General features: G+C 48.5%; 2 protein-coding genes across 8 annotated transcripts in view; both read right to left on the bottom strand.

The window, feature by feature from the left end:
* Window positions 1-10,505, bottom strand: part of LOC135913675 (uncharacterized) — a 119,921-nt gene extending 109,416 nt beyond the window's left edge. For 4 of the 6 annotated variants that reach the window (XR_011515352.1, XM_070541115.1, XM_070541116.1 and 1 more), the window contains exon 1: window positions 10,389-10,505. Coding sequence is in view for 5 of the 6 variants with exons in the window: in XM_070541115.1 (XP_070397216.1) it covers window positions 10,389-10,427 (39 nt within the window). In the remaining variant the exon portion in view is untranslated. The remainder of the gene's footprint in view (window positions 1-10,388) is intronic. The other 2 variants (XM_070541118.1, XM_065446264.2) reach the window with 2 other exon arrangements.
* Window positions 10,506-10,919: 414 nt separating this feature from the next.
* The window catches only part of LOC135913673 (uncharacterized), a 163,194-nt gene continuing 156,266 nt past the window's right edge, over window positions 10,920-17,847 (bottom strand). For both annotated transcript variants that reach the window (XM_070541124.1, XM_065446260.2), the window contains exon 19: window positions 10,920-11,050. Coding sequence is in view for 1 of the 2 variants with exons in the window: in XM_065446260.2 (XP_065302332.2) it covers window positions 11,047-11,050 (4 nt within the window). In the remaining variant the exon portion in view is untranslated. The remainder of the gene's footprint in view (window positions 11,051-17,847) is intronic.

Genomic DNA, 17,847 nt, shown 5'->3' with positions numbered 1-17,847 from the left:
GAGAGAAGGAGCGCGAGCGAGAAGGAAGAGAAAAGCAGGCAGGGTGAAATCAAGCTGGCGAAACTAAGAGTAGAGGAAGCCAGATTAGTGCGTGGGGCGGAAGTGCACCTGCCACAAAGGGAAAGCGAGCAAATGGCGAGTTCGCTTTTGCCGTACAAAATAGGCGATGAAATCATGTGGCGAGGTACCCACACTTAATCACATGTTATGGGAGTGTCAGGACATAACGAACAATTCGGCCAGTGCCGACCCCTCCGTCTCTTCCATCGCCAGCCTCCCCTTGTGCTGGAAGACCACACTGCTCTGCTCGAACCTGAGAGCACATCTATGGGCCAGTCGAGGAAGCCGCTAAGAGACAACGTCTTGGAACCACGTCGGCGGCGGGTGCCCAGACGAAGTAAAAAGTTGCCGTAGTCGAAAGTCATTGATTTGAAAATAAAATCTATGTTCCCCATCTTCTTCGGTCTCTACCTGATTACTTTTAATGGATTTTTCAGAAGCAATTAGTTCGCCAAGGCACAAGGCGTTAGCGGTTGCTAGCCTTGCTGCCGCGAAAAGCCTCGCAAGTCGTAGCCGACTGAGTGGAGCCGAGGCAGACGCATGCAATTTTGTGAAGACGATATTAGAAAGTGCCATATATATATATATATATATATATATATATATATATATATATATATATATATATATATATATATATATTGCTTGCACTTGAGGAAATTTCGAGTGACCTCACAGAATTGAGCGCTGAAATGACGGCGTTATGTGAGTGTATACGGGACCTCATAATTGGAGATGGTTCGATTTCACAACCTGAGTCCTCTCGGTGGTGTAATTGTGGCATACTTGGCTATAAGTAATACTGCTTTCACCTTTAGGGTGAAAATGTAGCCTCTCTCTCACTCTCTTTTTGTGAGTCCGTGTACAAGCGCTGCTGCGCATGACTGCTGTTGACTCTGATCTCGGGTGAATCCGTCTTCGGCTCATTTTGGTTACTGAGTGAATTATACAGTGTTCCCCGATTATCATGCACCAAGACTAAAAGAAAGAGCAATTGTGTTACTCGAAGAAAACCTAGTGCATCTTGCTTCCAGTACTGTGGAGTAGCCGCCACTAATTCTTTCGTCATTGAGATTTAATTTAGTAATTGCAAATAATTATCAAACACGAAAGTACAATCCTAATTTTCAAAGTGTCCATGAGGCATTTGTAGGCACCAGAAGATGACATCTAAATGTAGTCTTTTCAATGACGTACTAATTGCATAGTTTTTCCGACTGGCAAAGAAACCTCACGAAGTATGAAAAATACCACGTGAGTGCGCTCCCACCCGCATGATAAAGCAGCGCCCTCAAATGAGCTGATTGAAAGGAACAGCATTACCTGTCGCAAGCCCGAAGAGTCAGCGCATCACATTGATGACGGTATGGAAGGAGCACCAACAGCAGGTTTCGCAGCTTCGCAGCTATTCCTTCCTCTCATTCCTACGTCACACTTATTATCCATCTCTCAAAGCCAACTGATCACATTGATAAAGAAATCCTCTTGATGATGCGGCCGAAGTGCCGCTCTGACCACGCACGAAATGCGAAAAGCAATGGGATAGGCAATGCTTCTGAATCCCGGCATGCATTGGTCGCTGCGCATCGAAAGAGTGTGCGTGACGCTATATTCCGCGCCAAAAACTTGCTTTGGAGCACAGTCAAATGAAAGTGACCGTTTTACTTTTCGTAAAATTTTGTACGTGCTGCAAAAACAGGTTCGTCTCAAAACATAAAAGCGAAAAAAGACAAAAAAAAGACCGGGAAGCAAGCAATATGCAGGAAAAGGGCGTTCAAGAAAGTAATATACCACGTCTAAATGAGCCGAATTGGCAATCAGGATGTCTACACAAGAAAAAAGAAAAGGGAGGAAGATTAAAAAAAAAATCAGATCGCAAGGTGCCCTTAATATCAATGAATTCGTAAGCTCCGTTGAAAACCAGCCTAGAAGACTTCTTCAAATAGGCCTCTTCGCAGTTACGTGGCACTGTGTCCGCTTTGTCACAGCTTCAGTGGCTTTCTTGATGACCGACGCCGGAATTCAGCGGCAGGCGTTCCTTATCCTTCCCTCGAACTAATGTTACGTATGTCCCGATCATGTATGCATGATCTCTCACACAACTGCAAAGAAAGAATTCGAGCGGAGAGAGGTCAGGTGACCTAGCCAGCCAATTTACAGGCCCGTGCCTTCCAATGTATTGCACATGAAAAGTCGCGTCCAGCCAGTTTTGTGCTCGGCTGAAGCTTTGTGCTAGCGCCGCATCTTGCTGATATGTCACTGAAGTGGAAGACCTGACAGCGGTACTTCGCTGAGGAACTGATCAACTGCTCCTTGAAAGATATCGTTCAAGTAACATTGTCGAGTTCAGTGCGTAATCGAAGAAGATGGGACCGATTACAGCACCGGCGCAAATTCCGAACAGCGCATTGAGCGGCCACTGGTACTGGTACCAAGTGCACTTTACCAAGTGTACAGTGGAGTCCCTCTAATTGTGTGCAATATGCAAATATACTTAGGCGTTTCTGCGAAAATTGGCTTCATCTGTGCACATGATCTTGGTCAAAAAGTCTGGTGACTCATCGCCTTTTCTGAGGACCCAATTCGAGAAATACAGACGATTCTACAGGTCCCTATCTTTTTGAGTATTGGTGTTGGTTAAGGTGGTACGGGTGAAATGCCGGCATTTAGATTCCTCAGAACTGATGTCTTGGATATTGTTTCCTGTGCGGCCACGTAGAGCATGCAACAATGAGGGTTTGAGGCCATAAATAGAAGAATATCCGTGCGCAGGCTAGGAGTCAAAGATAGAGTCCTTCGTCGATGTTTCTTGACTGTGCTTATTTTTTTAGGTTTTAATAATTTCTGGTGACAGTCGATGTGCCTGGTCTGCCCACACACTGCCCACACACACCCACACACACCGTCTGCCCACACTCACCGGGTGCAGAAAAGAACCACGTTCGCTAAGCTGCCTCAGGACCGCTCTCGCAAACGCGTCTATCAGCCAGATTCATCTGGTTCTGCATTAAACACCTTGTGTGCTAGATTTGGTGCAGCTGCGCTGGGCAACTCCTACAACCTACAACGAAGGAATCAGCACATGGACTGCGCCGAAGTCGTCGCCTCGTCGCACTTTATCAGTCGTGCTCAGTCATGGCCACAGAGCAATATAACCTCACCAGCAGTGCCTTGGCGAGCCCAGCCCCCATCCAGCACTACCGAGAGCCACGCACGTTCTCGGCAAAGGCAGACGAAGATGTGGATGAGTGGCTAACACATTAGAAAAGGGTAAGCCAATACAACGACTAGAACGCTGCCAACCAGCTTAGGAACGTTGTTTTATTCTTGGACGGCACGGCGTTATTATGGTACGACAAGCACGTGAGCATGCTAACTACGTGGACACGCTTCGTTGAGGAGATCAAGAAGTGTTTGTGTGACTCGGAAGCAAAGAAGAAACGTGTGGAATTCACATAAGTCCAGAAGGCTCAGGTGCCCGGCTAGACTTGCAGTACCTATATCGAAGCAACATTGAAGCTGTGTCAAACCGTCAACCCTTTAATGACCGAGAAAGATAAAGCGGGGCACGCCGCAAGAGGAATAGCGGAAGACATGTACAACTTCCTCATTGGTAAAGAGAATTTGAACACTGTATCAGAACTGACAGGCACTGCCGTACGTTCGAGGCGCTGAAGACTCGCCGAATTACAGCAACGTTTGGACGGCTGGCTAATGTAACCACCATTGCAAGTGTTGACACGAGTCCTCCACACTCAGACGTTTCGTCCGCCATCCGCCAGATAGTCCGCGAGGAGCTCCAACGGAATGAAGAACCGGCACGTTCTGCGGCGCCACGTTGCAGCTATTCCGTTTTCCGAGACATTCAGGAACCCCCTTCAGCTACTTGGAACTACTCGGTGAACGTCGCGGATCTTAAGGCCTCTAGAGACGAACCGCATTGTCGTACGACCGAACCACCACGCAATGATTCGCACCCTCAACTGTTTGATCCATGCGCACGTAGCGTTTGTCCACGAAGACTTGCCGCTACTTACGACTTTCAAGGGGAAGAGCCTGGCTACCATCAACCGATGTCTTCGGCCGAATACTTCAGTCCGCATTCTTGAATTCGCCCTTTACCAGTGTGGTAGTTCTGCAGGATGCCTGGCCATATAGCTAGGTAATATACCCGACGCCGAGCATCGAACTACGCACCGTATGCGCCGACTATGTGGTCTAGCGGTCGTACACTGCGCACTCAGTGGCCAGCAGACTCCACTTCAGGAAGCCACTTCTGAGAAGACTGATGCACCACCCAGGCGACCTACAGTGGAGAAGAATGAACCCGGAACCTCTACCGCTCTGCTGTCTCCGACCGTATTCTGACGCCACCACCAGCCTTCCGAGCATCTCGATCACCATACCCTTGGCCTCGATTTACGTGACCATCGCCTCGGCGCCGTTTTGCGTCGCCCCCGCCGAGAACCTAGCCAGCGCGGCAGGTGGAAGTGAGGTCGCTGGAAAATGTGCGCTGCCGACTGAACTGCCTCCAGCTATATGCATACTGAAGAATAAGGTTCATGTACTGAATGATGGGGTCTCTTTAATGGACATGTTCCTGTGGGTGGGCAGCGCAACCTTGTGTACTTCCTTTCGTCCTTCGTCCGGATTGCGCTGCCCACCCACAGGAACATGTTCAATCACCAACTCACCCAGCTTGCCGTCTTCACTCTATAATGGCTTCAGTCGACACGGGAGCAACTGTCTCGGTCATGAGTGTGGGGTTTAAAGGCCTTCTGGGCCGCAACATTGTGTTTCGTTGGGACCAGTGCCCAAGTTTCAATGCAGACAGTAGTTAATCATTATACCCGGTTGGTGTGTGTAACGTGGATGGCTCTTTGGGTGGGAAAGTTTTTAATGCAGGGTTTACAGTTCTTCCTCGCTCCTCCCATGAAGTGATTCTGGGGATTGACTTCTTGCAATTGTGTGGTGCCAATGCTGACTGCCGGACGGGATACCTCAGTGTCGACACCAGTGCTTCGCCTGTGCTCTTTGAAGGTGCAGTCTCCCGGGGAGTGTGTTGTCCCTGTCTGAAGATACAGTTGTGCCCGCCTTATCCGTGATGCATGTTGCCGTCGCGTGTTCATCTCCGACTCCTATCTCGTTCGATGCTGTAGTGGAATCTGTACAACGAAACGGCCTCAGGAAAAACGTGTTAGTTCCGCACAGCATGGTCTTAGTGAACAATGGATGCTCGGGGCTGTGGGCGCTAATGTGTTCCACTGAAGCGGGAGTGCTACCTCAAGGCCTCGATGATTGCAATGTTTCAGGAAGACTCGCCCGTATCGGTGGCAGTATTTACAGAGCTACCCGATGGAGGAGCAACCAGTGTCTCGAGCCCCATTAGCTAGAAGATGCTCTCTATGATTGATAAATAACTCAGTGATCACGAGTGTCGAGTGTTGATGGCCCTGTTTACGAAACAGACCTCGGTATTTGACTTTGCACAGCACGATGCCCGGCCATCAATTCCTACGTCCAGAACTCGTCATCGCGTGAACACAGGAGCCACCCACGCAAACCGAGAAAACACCTATCGCGTGTCCACGTCAGAACGCAAGATAATCAGCGAACAAGCCGAAGAAATTGCTATGCAAAGGCGTCATTCGGGAATCATCTAGTCCCCTGGCAGCCGCCGTGGTATTGCTGAAGAAGGAAGATAACGTGGTGGTTGTGCTTTGATTATCGTCGCCTAAACGCCGCCGATAAGAAAGATGTATACCAGCTCCCACGAATTGACGACGCCCTCGCCTGTCTATTTAAGGCATCCTACTTTTCCTCTATTGATTTAGAATCAGGTTATTGGGAAATTCCTATACACAAGGACGACAGAGAAAATACAGCATTTGTAAAGCACGACAGAATATGTGAGTTAAACGTGATGCCTTTCGGGTTGCGTAACGCGCCCGAAACTTTCGAACGGTTTATGGACACGATATTACGCGGCTTAAATTGGGAAGTTCGCATGTGCTACTTAGATAACATTGTGATCTTTGGCGAACATTCAGAGCGAACAAACGTTTGGACTCTGTCTTGAACTGCTTGGAAAAAGCGGGTCTTGTGCCGGTTAAAAAAATGCTGTTTCCCGGAATAGACAAAATCTTGAGCTAGGACGTATGATCCCCGCTCAGTCAAGCCGTTAAGAAGTTTTTTGGACTTCCATCGATTCATTCCCGGTTTTCTGACATGACTCGTCCCCTTCTGCAAAAATGCGTACCCTTTCAATCGACTGCAGATTGCGACTCTTCGTTTCGCCAGCTCAAGTCCCGGCTGACGTTCGAATCAATTATTCGCCACAGTGATACTTCATCAGCAACTGAGATTCACACAAATGCCACTGGCGGAGGCATTCGTGCTGTGCTAGTTCAATGTGTTGGTTAAACGGAGGACGTCATTTCGTACGCTAGCCGGTCCTTGAGCCACTCCGAGCTCCACTACACCATCACCAAATAAAAGCGTCTGGCGGTCATCTTCGCAGTGCAATAGTTTCGTTCGTAGCTGTACGGGCACCAATTCACTGTGATAACAGATCATCATTCGCTATGCTGGCTTGTGAATCTGCGGGATCCCTCAGGACGACTTGCATTCTGCGTCTTCAGTCTACAGATATACGATTTCGTGATTTGCTACAAAAGTGGCCGGCGACATGCTGAGGCTGATTGCCTCCACCCGGATGCCACTGTAAACAACTGAATGTGACGCAGACAACTTTCATGAATACATTGGTTTTGTGTCCCCGGAATTTCCGGATATCGGTACCGTCATATCCGAGCAGGACAAGGACGAGAGCTTACAACCGCTCTTCGTGGCAGCACAGGAGTATCCTGCAGGCAGTCGGTTTCGCCCACGTGATGGAGGTGCGCTGTACAAGCAAAGCTACTCGACAACAGGTGCATGCTACCCTTTAGTTGTTCCCAACATCCTTCGCAACGAAGTATTATACGCCATGGACGATGACCCAACTTCTGGTCATCTTGGTTTCACATGGACGCTCTACCGGGCTGAAGCCGTTTTTATCGGCCTAAGATGCGAAGGATATCGAACGGTACGTCACCAGCTGCTCTCAATGCCACAAGCGCCACACGGCCTGCTTCAAGAAGTTGCCCCTTCTAGCATCCCCTTTGAGCAAGTGGGTATAGATCTTCTGGGCCCATTCCCGCAATCCTCCAAGGGCAATCATTGGGTTATCATTTGCGTAGATCACCTTACCTGCTATTGTGAGACCTCCGCGTTGCCATCGGCCACAACTACAGAAGTTTCTATCTTCTTGCTGGCTCACGTTATACTCCGACATGGACCTCCTCGCATAGTAATCAGCGATCGCGGGCGACAGTTTACAGCTTGACGTAGCTGAATCCCTTCGTCTGTGTTCATGTAGCTTCCGCCATTCTCAGCCCTACCATCCACAAACTAATGGTCTGGTCGAGCGCACAAACAGAACGCTTGCCAACATGGTGTCCGTGTACGTCAATTCAGCACAAAAAAATTGGGACAGTATCTTGCGTTCATTACCTATGCCTTCAATACCGTGAGACATGTGACTACTGGTTACTCACCATTTTTCCTTCTTTATGCTCGTCCGCCGTGCTACACCCTCTGCACAATATTTCGCTACTTCGCTCATGACAATAAAACAATTGATGAGATCCTCGGTCGAGCAGAACAAGCGCGACGCCTCACTAGGCTACGCACCCAGCCATCGCAGGACCGGTCCCAGATACGCTGTGACAGGCGTCACCGCCACGTTTACTTAGATCCTTGTGACCTTGTTTGCCTCTGCACGCCGTTGCGGAAACGGGGCTTGTGCCAGAAATTTCTCGCACAATGTGTCGGCCTCTACGTTATTCTGGAGCGCCTTAGCGAAGTGAACCATTGCATTGCGCGTCTCACAAGCAGGGGACGACGCTCGGTCAAGGCTGACGTGGCACACGTCGCGCGTCTGAAGCGTTACGATTCACGAGATGAGTGACTGGCCCAGCGGGCTTCGTCTGCCAGCGGGGAAATGTCATGAGCTCGGTCAGGAACCACGGCTGACGCTCAGGCAACCAGGTGGAGAAACGAAGAGGACGACGTTAGCCAAGCTGATATATACAGGAGGAGGTCCATTTCTTTTCGTCACCGAAAAAACTTTTTCATGCGAGTGAGACGGTCGCATTTAGCATGGGAAGCAATCGACACAATGATGTGGGGCTCCCCTACAGCGGGACTGCGAGCGCAAGGGCCGGCGCCATGAAAGATCACGATGCCCGTAACCTGCGCGCTCTTCTTCTGGGCCGCGATAAGAGAGAAGCATCTATATTGTAACACTCGGTCTTCAATCTACATTACAATATAGTTTACGGTGTGCGGCGAAAGAGAGAAGAGAAAACTGAAGTGCAATGACGAAAACCCGCCTTGCGTCTTGTTTGCTAACCTACACAGAATAAAGGAGGTTAAGGGATCAAAAGAGGAAAAAGGAGAGAGAACGGCGTAGTCAATTCGTTTAAGCTGATGTGTGGCATATGCCGATAGGGAGCAACCAGGAGATGACGCATGACGGCAAACTTGTGGGCTTGCAAACTGCCAGTCTGTGTTATTTTCGTTATTGATAACCTCTGTACGGCACCAGCAGCGCACCCTAAAATTAGGGGAAGAAAGAGTATATCCGTGATTATGTGCCTATGCTGTTGACCGTGTGTTGAGGAGTCTTCACTGCAATAGCAGAGCCTATAAGAGGAAGCCAACTTTAATTCTCTTCCTTCCTAAATGCACAAAAGACCAAAATTATTTCACTTGGATTAGTAAATTACCCTTCTATGACGTGAAGAACACCACCCATTTTACGAGAAGCTTGGTAAGCCAGAACAGGTGCAAGAAAGAAAGACGGGTGGTCGCTTTGAAGTCCCCATACGATCTTGCTGCGACACCATGGATTTCGACGGCATTTGCTAATGCCTAGTTAATTGATTATTTGTTAAAAATGAACTACGTTGTGTTCTATCTAGAGGAGCCAGAAATTTGGTATAAATTTCGGGAAGTTTCACTCCCCTCCCCTCCCCGCATGTGACCTTCAAGTTTAGCTTCAAGTTTATTCATTTTCTCAATTTCTTATGCAGCAACCAAACATACATCACAACACAGGAGGGAGGCTAAAGGCTGTGTATGCCTAACGAGGCCTACCCTCCTGGCAGTGACAAACAGTGCATTTGTACGACAACAAGATTTCTTCTAAGGTAACATTAAAACCACACAAAGAATGTACATCCACAATTCTGTACAGTATCTCAATGCAAAAGTTGATATCTGTAACGTTACACTTAAGTACCGCCACTCGTCCTAATTGAAACATTGACCTTGATTCCCGCTTCTATTAATAAGCCTATTATTAATACATTAACGAAAATTGTTTTCAAAAGATAATTTAACAGTCTAAGCTGATTTCGTGTTTCTCTTTGAGTCTCTCTAAGCAATAAATTTTCTCTGCAGTAAGAATCTCTACGAGGAGAAGCCTGGTTCAAATGATTTCCACGTTTTGAACTGACTACCATATTTGCATGTGTCAAAGCGTGCCTTTTTTCTTTAGTTCTTTTAGGCTGTACACGAGGCAGGTTCATGGCTACTCACCGAAGCATCGAACTGTGCCCCAACTGCAATGCCTAATTCCGAGAATGACTCCCCTTGACTACGCCTCGTGTTACGAAACTTCATCCTCAAGGCTTCTGTAGACAAGCTGTACCTTCATCTCAGCTGAAGCTTTACTTTACTGTAGTCGCGCGCATCTTCCTCTGGCATTCTCGCGATTACGTCCGCTGCTTCGTTTGGAAGCAATGTCAAGAGGTGTTGCGACCAAGTTTCTTCTGTGAGTGCTGCTCTAGACACGTCCTCTCAAAGTTGACGAGGTACAAAGTGATGTCGCTACCAACCCTTAAAGGTTGCATGCGACCGTGCATGTCGAAACTGTCAGTTCGTTTAAGGCTATGCAGCTTCATCTCCTTTAACCCAGTTCTATCTCTCTTTCCTTTAGCTGCTGTGAAATTGTCTTCCAACATTCCACGACTTCGTCGTCTTTCGCTCCGCATTTGGATATTGCTTCAATAATTGCAGGTTTACGCATCGACTTCTGCACAGGGATACCAAACTCTTCTGCTAGCAACACTAGGTTGGCTTTCGTTAACGATGCGAGGTTCATGACTGCTGACAACAAGTGCTACTCTTACACGTACTAAAATTTAGCAAAGCCAAAAGCCTCGACTACCAAGTAAATGCCGCTAATGCTCCCAATGAAGTCAAGTAAGCCGTGCTCTCACCAAACCGGACGCCAAGGCCACCGCCGACGTGCGCTCCATCCGCTGTCCGCAGTCCGCTGGGACTAGCTGTTACGTATTCGACGGCTAGACGCCGAGCGCGGCAGGACGACCGGCCCAGGGAACAGACGACCAATGCAGCGCCAGGAAGACATTCACGTTTATTCGGGCAGCGACGCGCTTTTTGAGCGCTAAGCAGCCAATCTGGGAGTGGCAAAAGAAAGGAAGATATCGTGGCAAGCGGGGAAATCTGATCTGTAGATTGCAACGGATTGGATTGGATTAGAGGAACTTTATTTATGCCTGCAGTTGGGCGCTCGCGCGCCCCGACGAGGGCCTACGTCATCCTCGAAGTTGCCGTTACTCGGCGCGTGTCGCCGCTCGCCGTTGCCGGCTCGCTCGGTCCGTGCCTTTCGAGCGCCTCGAGGACCTGCTGGACGGCCCAGAGCTGACCGTCTTGGTCGTAGCTCTTAGCGGCTGCCTCGAGCAGCGGTGGCAGTGTTCTTGGTTTAGCGTCTTCTGGATATTTAATGCAGTGCCACAAGGTGTGCGTGTAGTCTGCGGTCTCCCTTCGGCAGACTCTGCACATATCTGTCGGAGAATGCAACCAGCACCGCGGATGTTACAACCTCCAGGCTGATTTGTTCCTTCGCTGCGTCTGTCATCTGCAAAGAACAAAAGCAGCAGTTTAGCTCTTATTCATTTACAATATTCATTTACAATTTAAAGGAAAATTAGAAATTAGCAGCCGTTAGAAGCATGGGCAAGAGGCAGAGATAGGTCGGGCTTTCCGTTGCAGCGGGGATGCCTGCGGCCTCAAAAGCAATCAGTTCTCTCCCGCTGACGGTATTCCTCCTCTTGGCGTGTTTACACTAGCAGCCGGTGAGGTGCTGCTCCGAGGGAACAGAACATTTCAACCCCTCTACACCTGTTCGCTCACCCCCTGACTCTTCCCATCATTTATATCCCTCTACCTACCTTCTCGCTCTTCCTTTCATTTCCGCTGGCTGCAGCTCGGGTGCCTCTAGCTGCCTTCTTAGTACGTTTTTTTTATATATAAAGCGCGACCGTGGCAGCAATCAAGCGTTCCTCCTCGTTTCTGATGTTGAGTACTCATTCCATTTCGCCTGCACAGGCGTACGTGATTACACAAGCATCAATCCTCAAGAGCAATGTCAGCCCCCAAATGTACAACGTTGCGGAGGCGGAGGGAACTCCGTTTTAAAGGAAAATTAGAAATTTTGAAGAAAGTGGATGAGGAACCAAGAAAGAAGTGTGCAGACCTCGCCAAAGAGTTAGGCCTGTGCCGTACACTTTACCAACGCATGTTAGTGAGCAAGACCAAATCATGCTCAATGTGCAGTGCTTTGGCATCAACAAAAAGAAGATAAAACTTGTCGTCACGTCAAGTTAAAAGAGGTTCTGCTGACGTGGTTTAAAGAAGTGACAGCAGCTGGCATTTAGCGTTGACGGTAAAGTCCTAGATGACAAAAGCCGCAAATGTAGCACTTCTGCTTGCCATAGAAGATTTTAAGGCCTCCGCGGGATGGATGCACCGGTTTAAAGCCAGGCATAGCCTTGCCTAGAAGACCATTTGCGGCGAACTAAGAAGATGAACGCCTTTGCTGTTGAAGATTCGATGGAAGCAACACTGCCAGCGTTAATTGAGGGTTACGAAGCTCAAGACATTTTCAACGTGCACGAGGCTGGACTTTTTTATAACCTGCAGCCCGAGATGAGTCTGCAATTTAAAGGTGAAGCCTGCCAGGGCAGGCTTCATGATTGTGCTGTTCTGCTGTTATGCCGAGGGTTTGGAGAAGATGCAGCTGACAGTCATAGACAAATCACAGAAGCCGTGATTCTTTAATGTAGCCGGCTGGTTACCTTGCATCTATAAAGATGACAAAAAGGCGTGGTTGATGTCATTGTTTTTGGAGTTTGCTACCTACCTGGATAGGAAGATGCCTAGTCAAAACAGGAAGAATGTTTAGAGTTTAAAGCAACGCCCAGCACACCCTAAAGAGATGATGCTGAAGAACGTGGAAGTTGTACTTTTGCCAGCGAATGCCTCCAGTCACTTGTAGCTGCTTGATGCTGGTATTATCAAGAATTTCAAGCATCATTAGGAAAACTTGTTGGTGCGACGTTTTCTGGCGAAAACTGACTGCACGAATGCAAGCTTGCAGATGAACCTTCTGGATGCCCTACGCTTTATTGCAGTGCCTTTGCATCGTGTGCCGCCTATGGCAATTGCGAAGTATTTCAGCAAGTATGGCATATTCAAAGCCAGTGTGACCACCTGTGCGCAAGAGCCGGATTCGGTCCAGATTGAAAATTAGGACCTGCTTGGGGTTGTATGTTCTGCCAACAACTCTGTGACCTTGTAACTGGCAGTGTGCAAAGTGTTGCGGACATTGTGGATGATGTTAACACATCGCAAGTTTAAATCGTGAGCCGCGATGACGAAGATAACTACAACAGCTCTGATGATCAGCCGTTGACCGCAGCGGAAACAATGCACGCACTTTACATTCTGCGGCATGCGGTTGCATCGGAGACTGCGCAAAAACGCATTCTTTGCTGGCTGACTTGGATGAAAAGAAGAAAACGAAGACGCAGATGGACCATCTGGCACTTCTTTCCACGGAAATAAATCCCCTGTACATGGACCTCTGGTCTACAACTTATTTTTTCTTATTTTTTGGAGATACAAATCTTCAGGTGACCCAAATATTTTCGCCGCCCCTTGAGATTCGTATCATCGAGATTCCCTTCGTGTGTTGCGAAGACAAGCAACGGGCATATCACGACCTACGGCAACGGCTGCAGACGTCTCCCATGCTCTCACACTTCGATGACGACGTTCCTACGATTCTTCATAACGACGCTAGTAATGTCGGCTTTGGCGCAGTGCTTGTACAGCGGCAGGACTCCACCGAAAGAGTGATTGCTTACGCCAGCTGGACGCTATCAACGACGGAGACTAACTATTCCACTACAGAAAAAACTGGCTGTGGCTTAGCTAAGGTTAAGCCCAGGATGCGAAGCATACTAGCCTTTATTTTAACGCGACAGCGTTAAGGAGCTCGTGTCGCAGAAAAGCCGGTGTCGTCGGCTCAGGCGTGCGGCGCTTGCTCAGGCGCACATTTCGTTGTCGCGCGGAACGCTTCGTTGCTCGACGCTCACCGCGTCCGATGCGGGGCGCGTAGTCGCTGCGCCGTAGCAAAGCCACCTAGAAACAGTCTCTGTAGCACGCCGCAACCTTCGCTTCTCATTCCAGCGAGCAGCTTTGTCTCCAGGAGGCATCTCACCTAGTGAGTGTGTAGCAGAGGCAAGCGCAGCTGCTTATATACCGCCGCGAAGCCGCGAGCGACGGCGCGAGTTGGAGCCCCGTTTCTTCTCTGTCGTGATGTCACGGTGTCACGTGGTCAGCCTTGAAGGCGACGCCGCGAGCGACGGCGCGATTTGGAGCCCCGTTTCTCCTCTGTTATGACGTCATGGTGTCACGTGGTATTGAAGGTGACACCGCCGCGCCTGAGGAGCTGGGTTGAGCTCTAGTAGTATGTTTCGCATGAAAGAATGCCTCGCACTGGTGTGGGCCGCCCTGAAATTTCGGCCACATATATATGGTCGGTGTTTCACCATTGTCAGTGATCATCATGCACTGTGCTGGCTGGCTAATTTAAAAGATCCTGCTGGTCGAATTGTGCGCTAGAGTCTTCGGCACCAAAAGTTCGACTTCACGGTTGTCTACAAATCAGGGAAACGACACACCGACGCCGACTGCCTTTCTCGGTCTCCTGTTGAGACGGCCGTGCACGACGATGATGACGCGGCTTTTCTAGGCGTGGTAGATACTGCCGCCGTTTCACGCCACCAACACGAGCACGCACAACTGGTTCCTCTTTTCGATTACTTGGAGAGAAAAAGGAGGAGGAGGAAGGAATAAACATTTATTGATGAGGCAAAAAAAATGGTGGAAGGGAGCGGTGCAGGGTGGGTCCCTATTCCAAGACTCCAGTGGCCATCGCGACCCGCCCAGCTTGGTCCAAGAGGCCCTTCTGGGCCTCAAGGTCAGCAAGAGCGAGGATGGCCTCCCAGGGCTCCCTTAGCAAGGTGAGTACCAAAGGTGAATTAATGGCATGAGGTCTTTTGGCGCACTCCCTTGTTACGTGAGACAATGAAGGCCACGACCCGCACTACGGGCAAGAGTTAGTGTACAAGGTTGGGTTTATTTTATGGTATCTACCCAAATGTGGGTAGGTATCCGTCTGTATTCTTCTATATTTCTGCGCCTCCTCTACATTGAGTAGTTTGTGGGGTGGGGCGTACTGTTGCCGGGTTCTTCGCTGGTGCTCCAGTATATCGCGGACCAGTAGACGATCGTCTTTTTCATCGTTGTGCGTATCTCCAGCTCGGTTAGTAAAGCCTCGAGCTAGAGTGTGTGCCTGTTCGTTTCCCGAGATACCCTCGTGGCCAGGACACCATAATATTGCATGATCTTCTTTCAATGTGTCGCCTATGATCTTAAGGGCGACTTGTGGTATGTTGCCTTGTAGGTACATTCTGCATGCCACTTGTGAATCGGACATTGTTAAAGCTGAGCTGCTTTGCTTTTCCTTGTATGCGATAGCGAGAGCAATCGCCGCTGCTTCCGCTGTAGCAGTGCACCTAGTACGTATCGAGGCTGATGTGTGAAGCGTTCCCTGGCGTGTGGGTTGAACTGCCACTATTACATGTCCTTTGCTAAATCTAGCTGCATCAGTATACATTACATCTTGATTACTGCCGAAGGTTTTCTGAAGATGTTTAGCTCTCGCTTGTCTTCTCGCTGTGTGATCATGTTGCGTGGGATTGGGGAGACCACTATGCGCTCGCGTATTGGATCCGGCATTGCGGTCGTTTGTTCCCTGGAGTACTGCGGTCGCAATGGGTAACCTAAACGCGACAGAACGTTTTTACCTGTGCTTGTGAGGCATAGTCGTTCTCTTTGTGTCATGAGAACGGCTGCTCTTAACTCTTCAAATGTGTTGTATATGCCTAGAGCTTGCACCCTCTCGTTTGCCGCATTCTTAGGAAGCCCAAGCGCTACCTTATACGCGCCACGTATTAGTAGGTCGATTTCTTTGATTTCCGACGGGGTTAGCTCTTGATATGGTAGTCCGTATGTTATTTTGCTAAGAATAAAAGCCTGGACTAGTGTTATGGTTTCGTTTTCGTGGAGCCCTTTACCTTTCTTTGTAATTCTGCTAATTAGTCTAGCGATGCTCCTCGTGCTTGATTTTAGAGTCGCAATGGTGTGAGTGGCTCTTTTGTTGCTTTGTAACCATAGTCCTAGTATTCTGATCATATTTCTTTCTGGTAACGTCTGGTCACCCATAGTTAGGTGGATGTCCGGTTTGTTTCTGTAGTTACGCCCGTGGATCCGGATAAACTCAGATTTTTCCGGAGCGCATTGCATACCGTTTTGTTCTGCGAAGTCCTTCACCGAGTCGATAGCCTCCTGGATAGTTTGTTCTTTTTGCCCTAACGAGCCTTTGCAGGCCCATAACGTGATGTCGTCTGCGTAAAACGCGAAGTTGAAGTCGTTAATTTTCTCTAGTTGTCGTGCCAAGCGGTTCATTGCGACATTAAATAGAAGTGGTGAGAGGATGGCACCCTGTGGTGTGCCTCTGTTAGGCATTGGGAGTTTGGAAGATCGAATATTTTCCATACCTATTGTGGCTTTACGTTCAGCAAGGAAAGAGCGGATGTAATTGTGTATCTTAATTCCACAGCCCATTCTTTCGAGCTCTTCAAGTATGAGGGTATGGGAGATCGTATCAAAAGCGCTTTTTAAGTCAAGCGCTGCTATGATGTTCTCTCCCCCTGTAGGTACATTTTGCAGCACGTCATCTCGTAGCCTTGCGAATATGTCTTGTGTAGAAAGATGTTGTCTGAAGCCGTACATGTTGTGCGAGAGAAGTTCGTGTCCTTCAATATAGCTGGTAAGCCTGATATGAAGGACCTTTTCGAAAAGTTTGCCTAAGCAGGAGGTTAGCGATACTGGCCTGAGATTCTGCAATGTTCTTGCTTTCCCCGGTTTAGGTATTAATATGATGGTCGCTTCTTTCCATTGATTAGGAAGCTCTCCCGTTTCCCAGATTTTCTCATTGAAGTACCGGGTTAGGCGTTCCAGTTGCTGATCACTCATATTTCTTAACATAGCATTCGTGATGCCGTCCTCGCCTGGGGCTGAGTTACGTTTTAATGCTAGAGCGGCGGCATATACTTCTTGTTTCGTTATGGGTGCATCAAGCTTGGGATTATCCATGCCTTTGTACTCTCTCTTATCGATGTTATCTCCTCCTGTCCCGATGTATCTGTCTGCCAGGGTTTGGATCAAGGATGCGTCATCCCCCTTAAACTCTCCTACCAATGTGCGTAATGCTCTAGTAGTGACTGTTTTTGTATTGTATGGATCAAGCATGCTCCGTAAAATTGCCCATGTTTTGGTTGTTGAGAGCGTTCCCCGTAACGAGTCACAAAATTGTATCCAGTTGTTCGCTTGTAGTTGCCTAGCATACTCATTTGCTTGTTCTGTCAGTTGTTCTATTCTAGCTCTGAGCTTTCTGTTTAAGCGCTGTCTCTTCCATCGTTTAGTAAGACTTCGCCTGCCTTCCCACATATGGACGAGGTGGGGATCCACTACCGGTGTTTTTTCGCTTAGCGCGACGTGCTTTGTGTTAGTTTGGTATGCCTGCATCATTTCGTCTACCCATTCTTCTATTGAATCTATTGGATGCTGAGGGGTCGGGTAATGTCTATATGCAGTCCAGTCTGTAAGTTTCGCGTTTCTGAAAGGCTTTCTTAATTTGGGAGTCGTAGTGGAGTAACTAATAATATAATGGTCACTTCCCAGATTATCATCCAGGTTCCTCCACTGTCCCTCTTTTACGTTAAATGTAAAGGTGAGGTCTGGGTACGTGTCTCCGCAGACGCTATTTCCAAGTCTCGTGGGGGCGAGGGGTAAGGTCTCTAGTTGCATGTTATATTTGTCTACTGCTTCTACTAGGTTTCTGCCCTTTTTTGTATTTGTCCTATAACCCCAATTGGTGTGGGGAGCATTAAAATCCCCGACTAAAATAAACCTGTCTTTTTTTTCCAGATGTCCAAGCGCCCATTCAAGTATCTCGGGAAACGCAGTCTGCCGTTCTTTCGGTGGGCTGTACACGTTGCCAATAATCGTTTTGGTTTTACTCCTTTTTGTAGTGTGTAATTCGATCAATTGGTGCTCCGTTGAGCATTGGGGATAATAGTGTTCACTGGCCGCGATATTCTTGTGCACCAGCGTCGCCACTCTAGGATACATGGGATTTTGAAAGGTGTAGTAGTCTCTAAGCTTAACTACTCCCTTTCCAACTTCCTGAAGACAGATGACGTCCGGTTGAATAATGGCGACGAAGTCGTACATGTCTGTCAC

The sequence above is a fragment of the Dermacentor albipictus genome, chromosome 6 (genome assembly GCF_038994185.2).
Source record: "Dermacentor albipictus isolate Rhodes 1998 colony chromosome 6, USDA_Dalb.pri_finalv2, whole genome shotgun sequence".
Lineage (NCBI taxonomy): Eukaryota > Metazoa > Arthropoda > Arachnida > Ixodida > Ixodidae > Dermacentor > Dermacentor albipictus.
The sequence above is the reverse complement of the archived record's forward strand: the minus strand, read 5'-3'. Positions and strand labels throughout refer to the sequence as shown.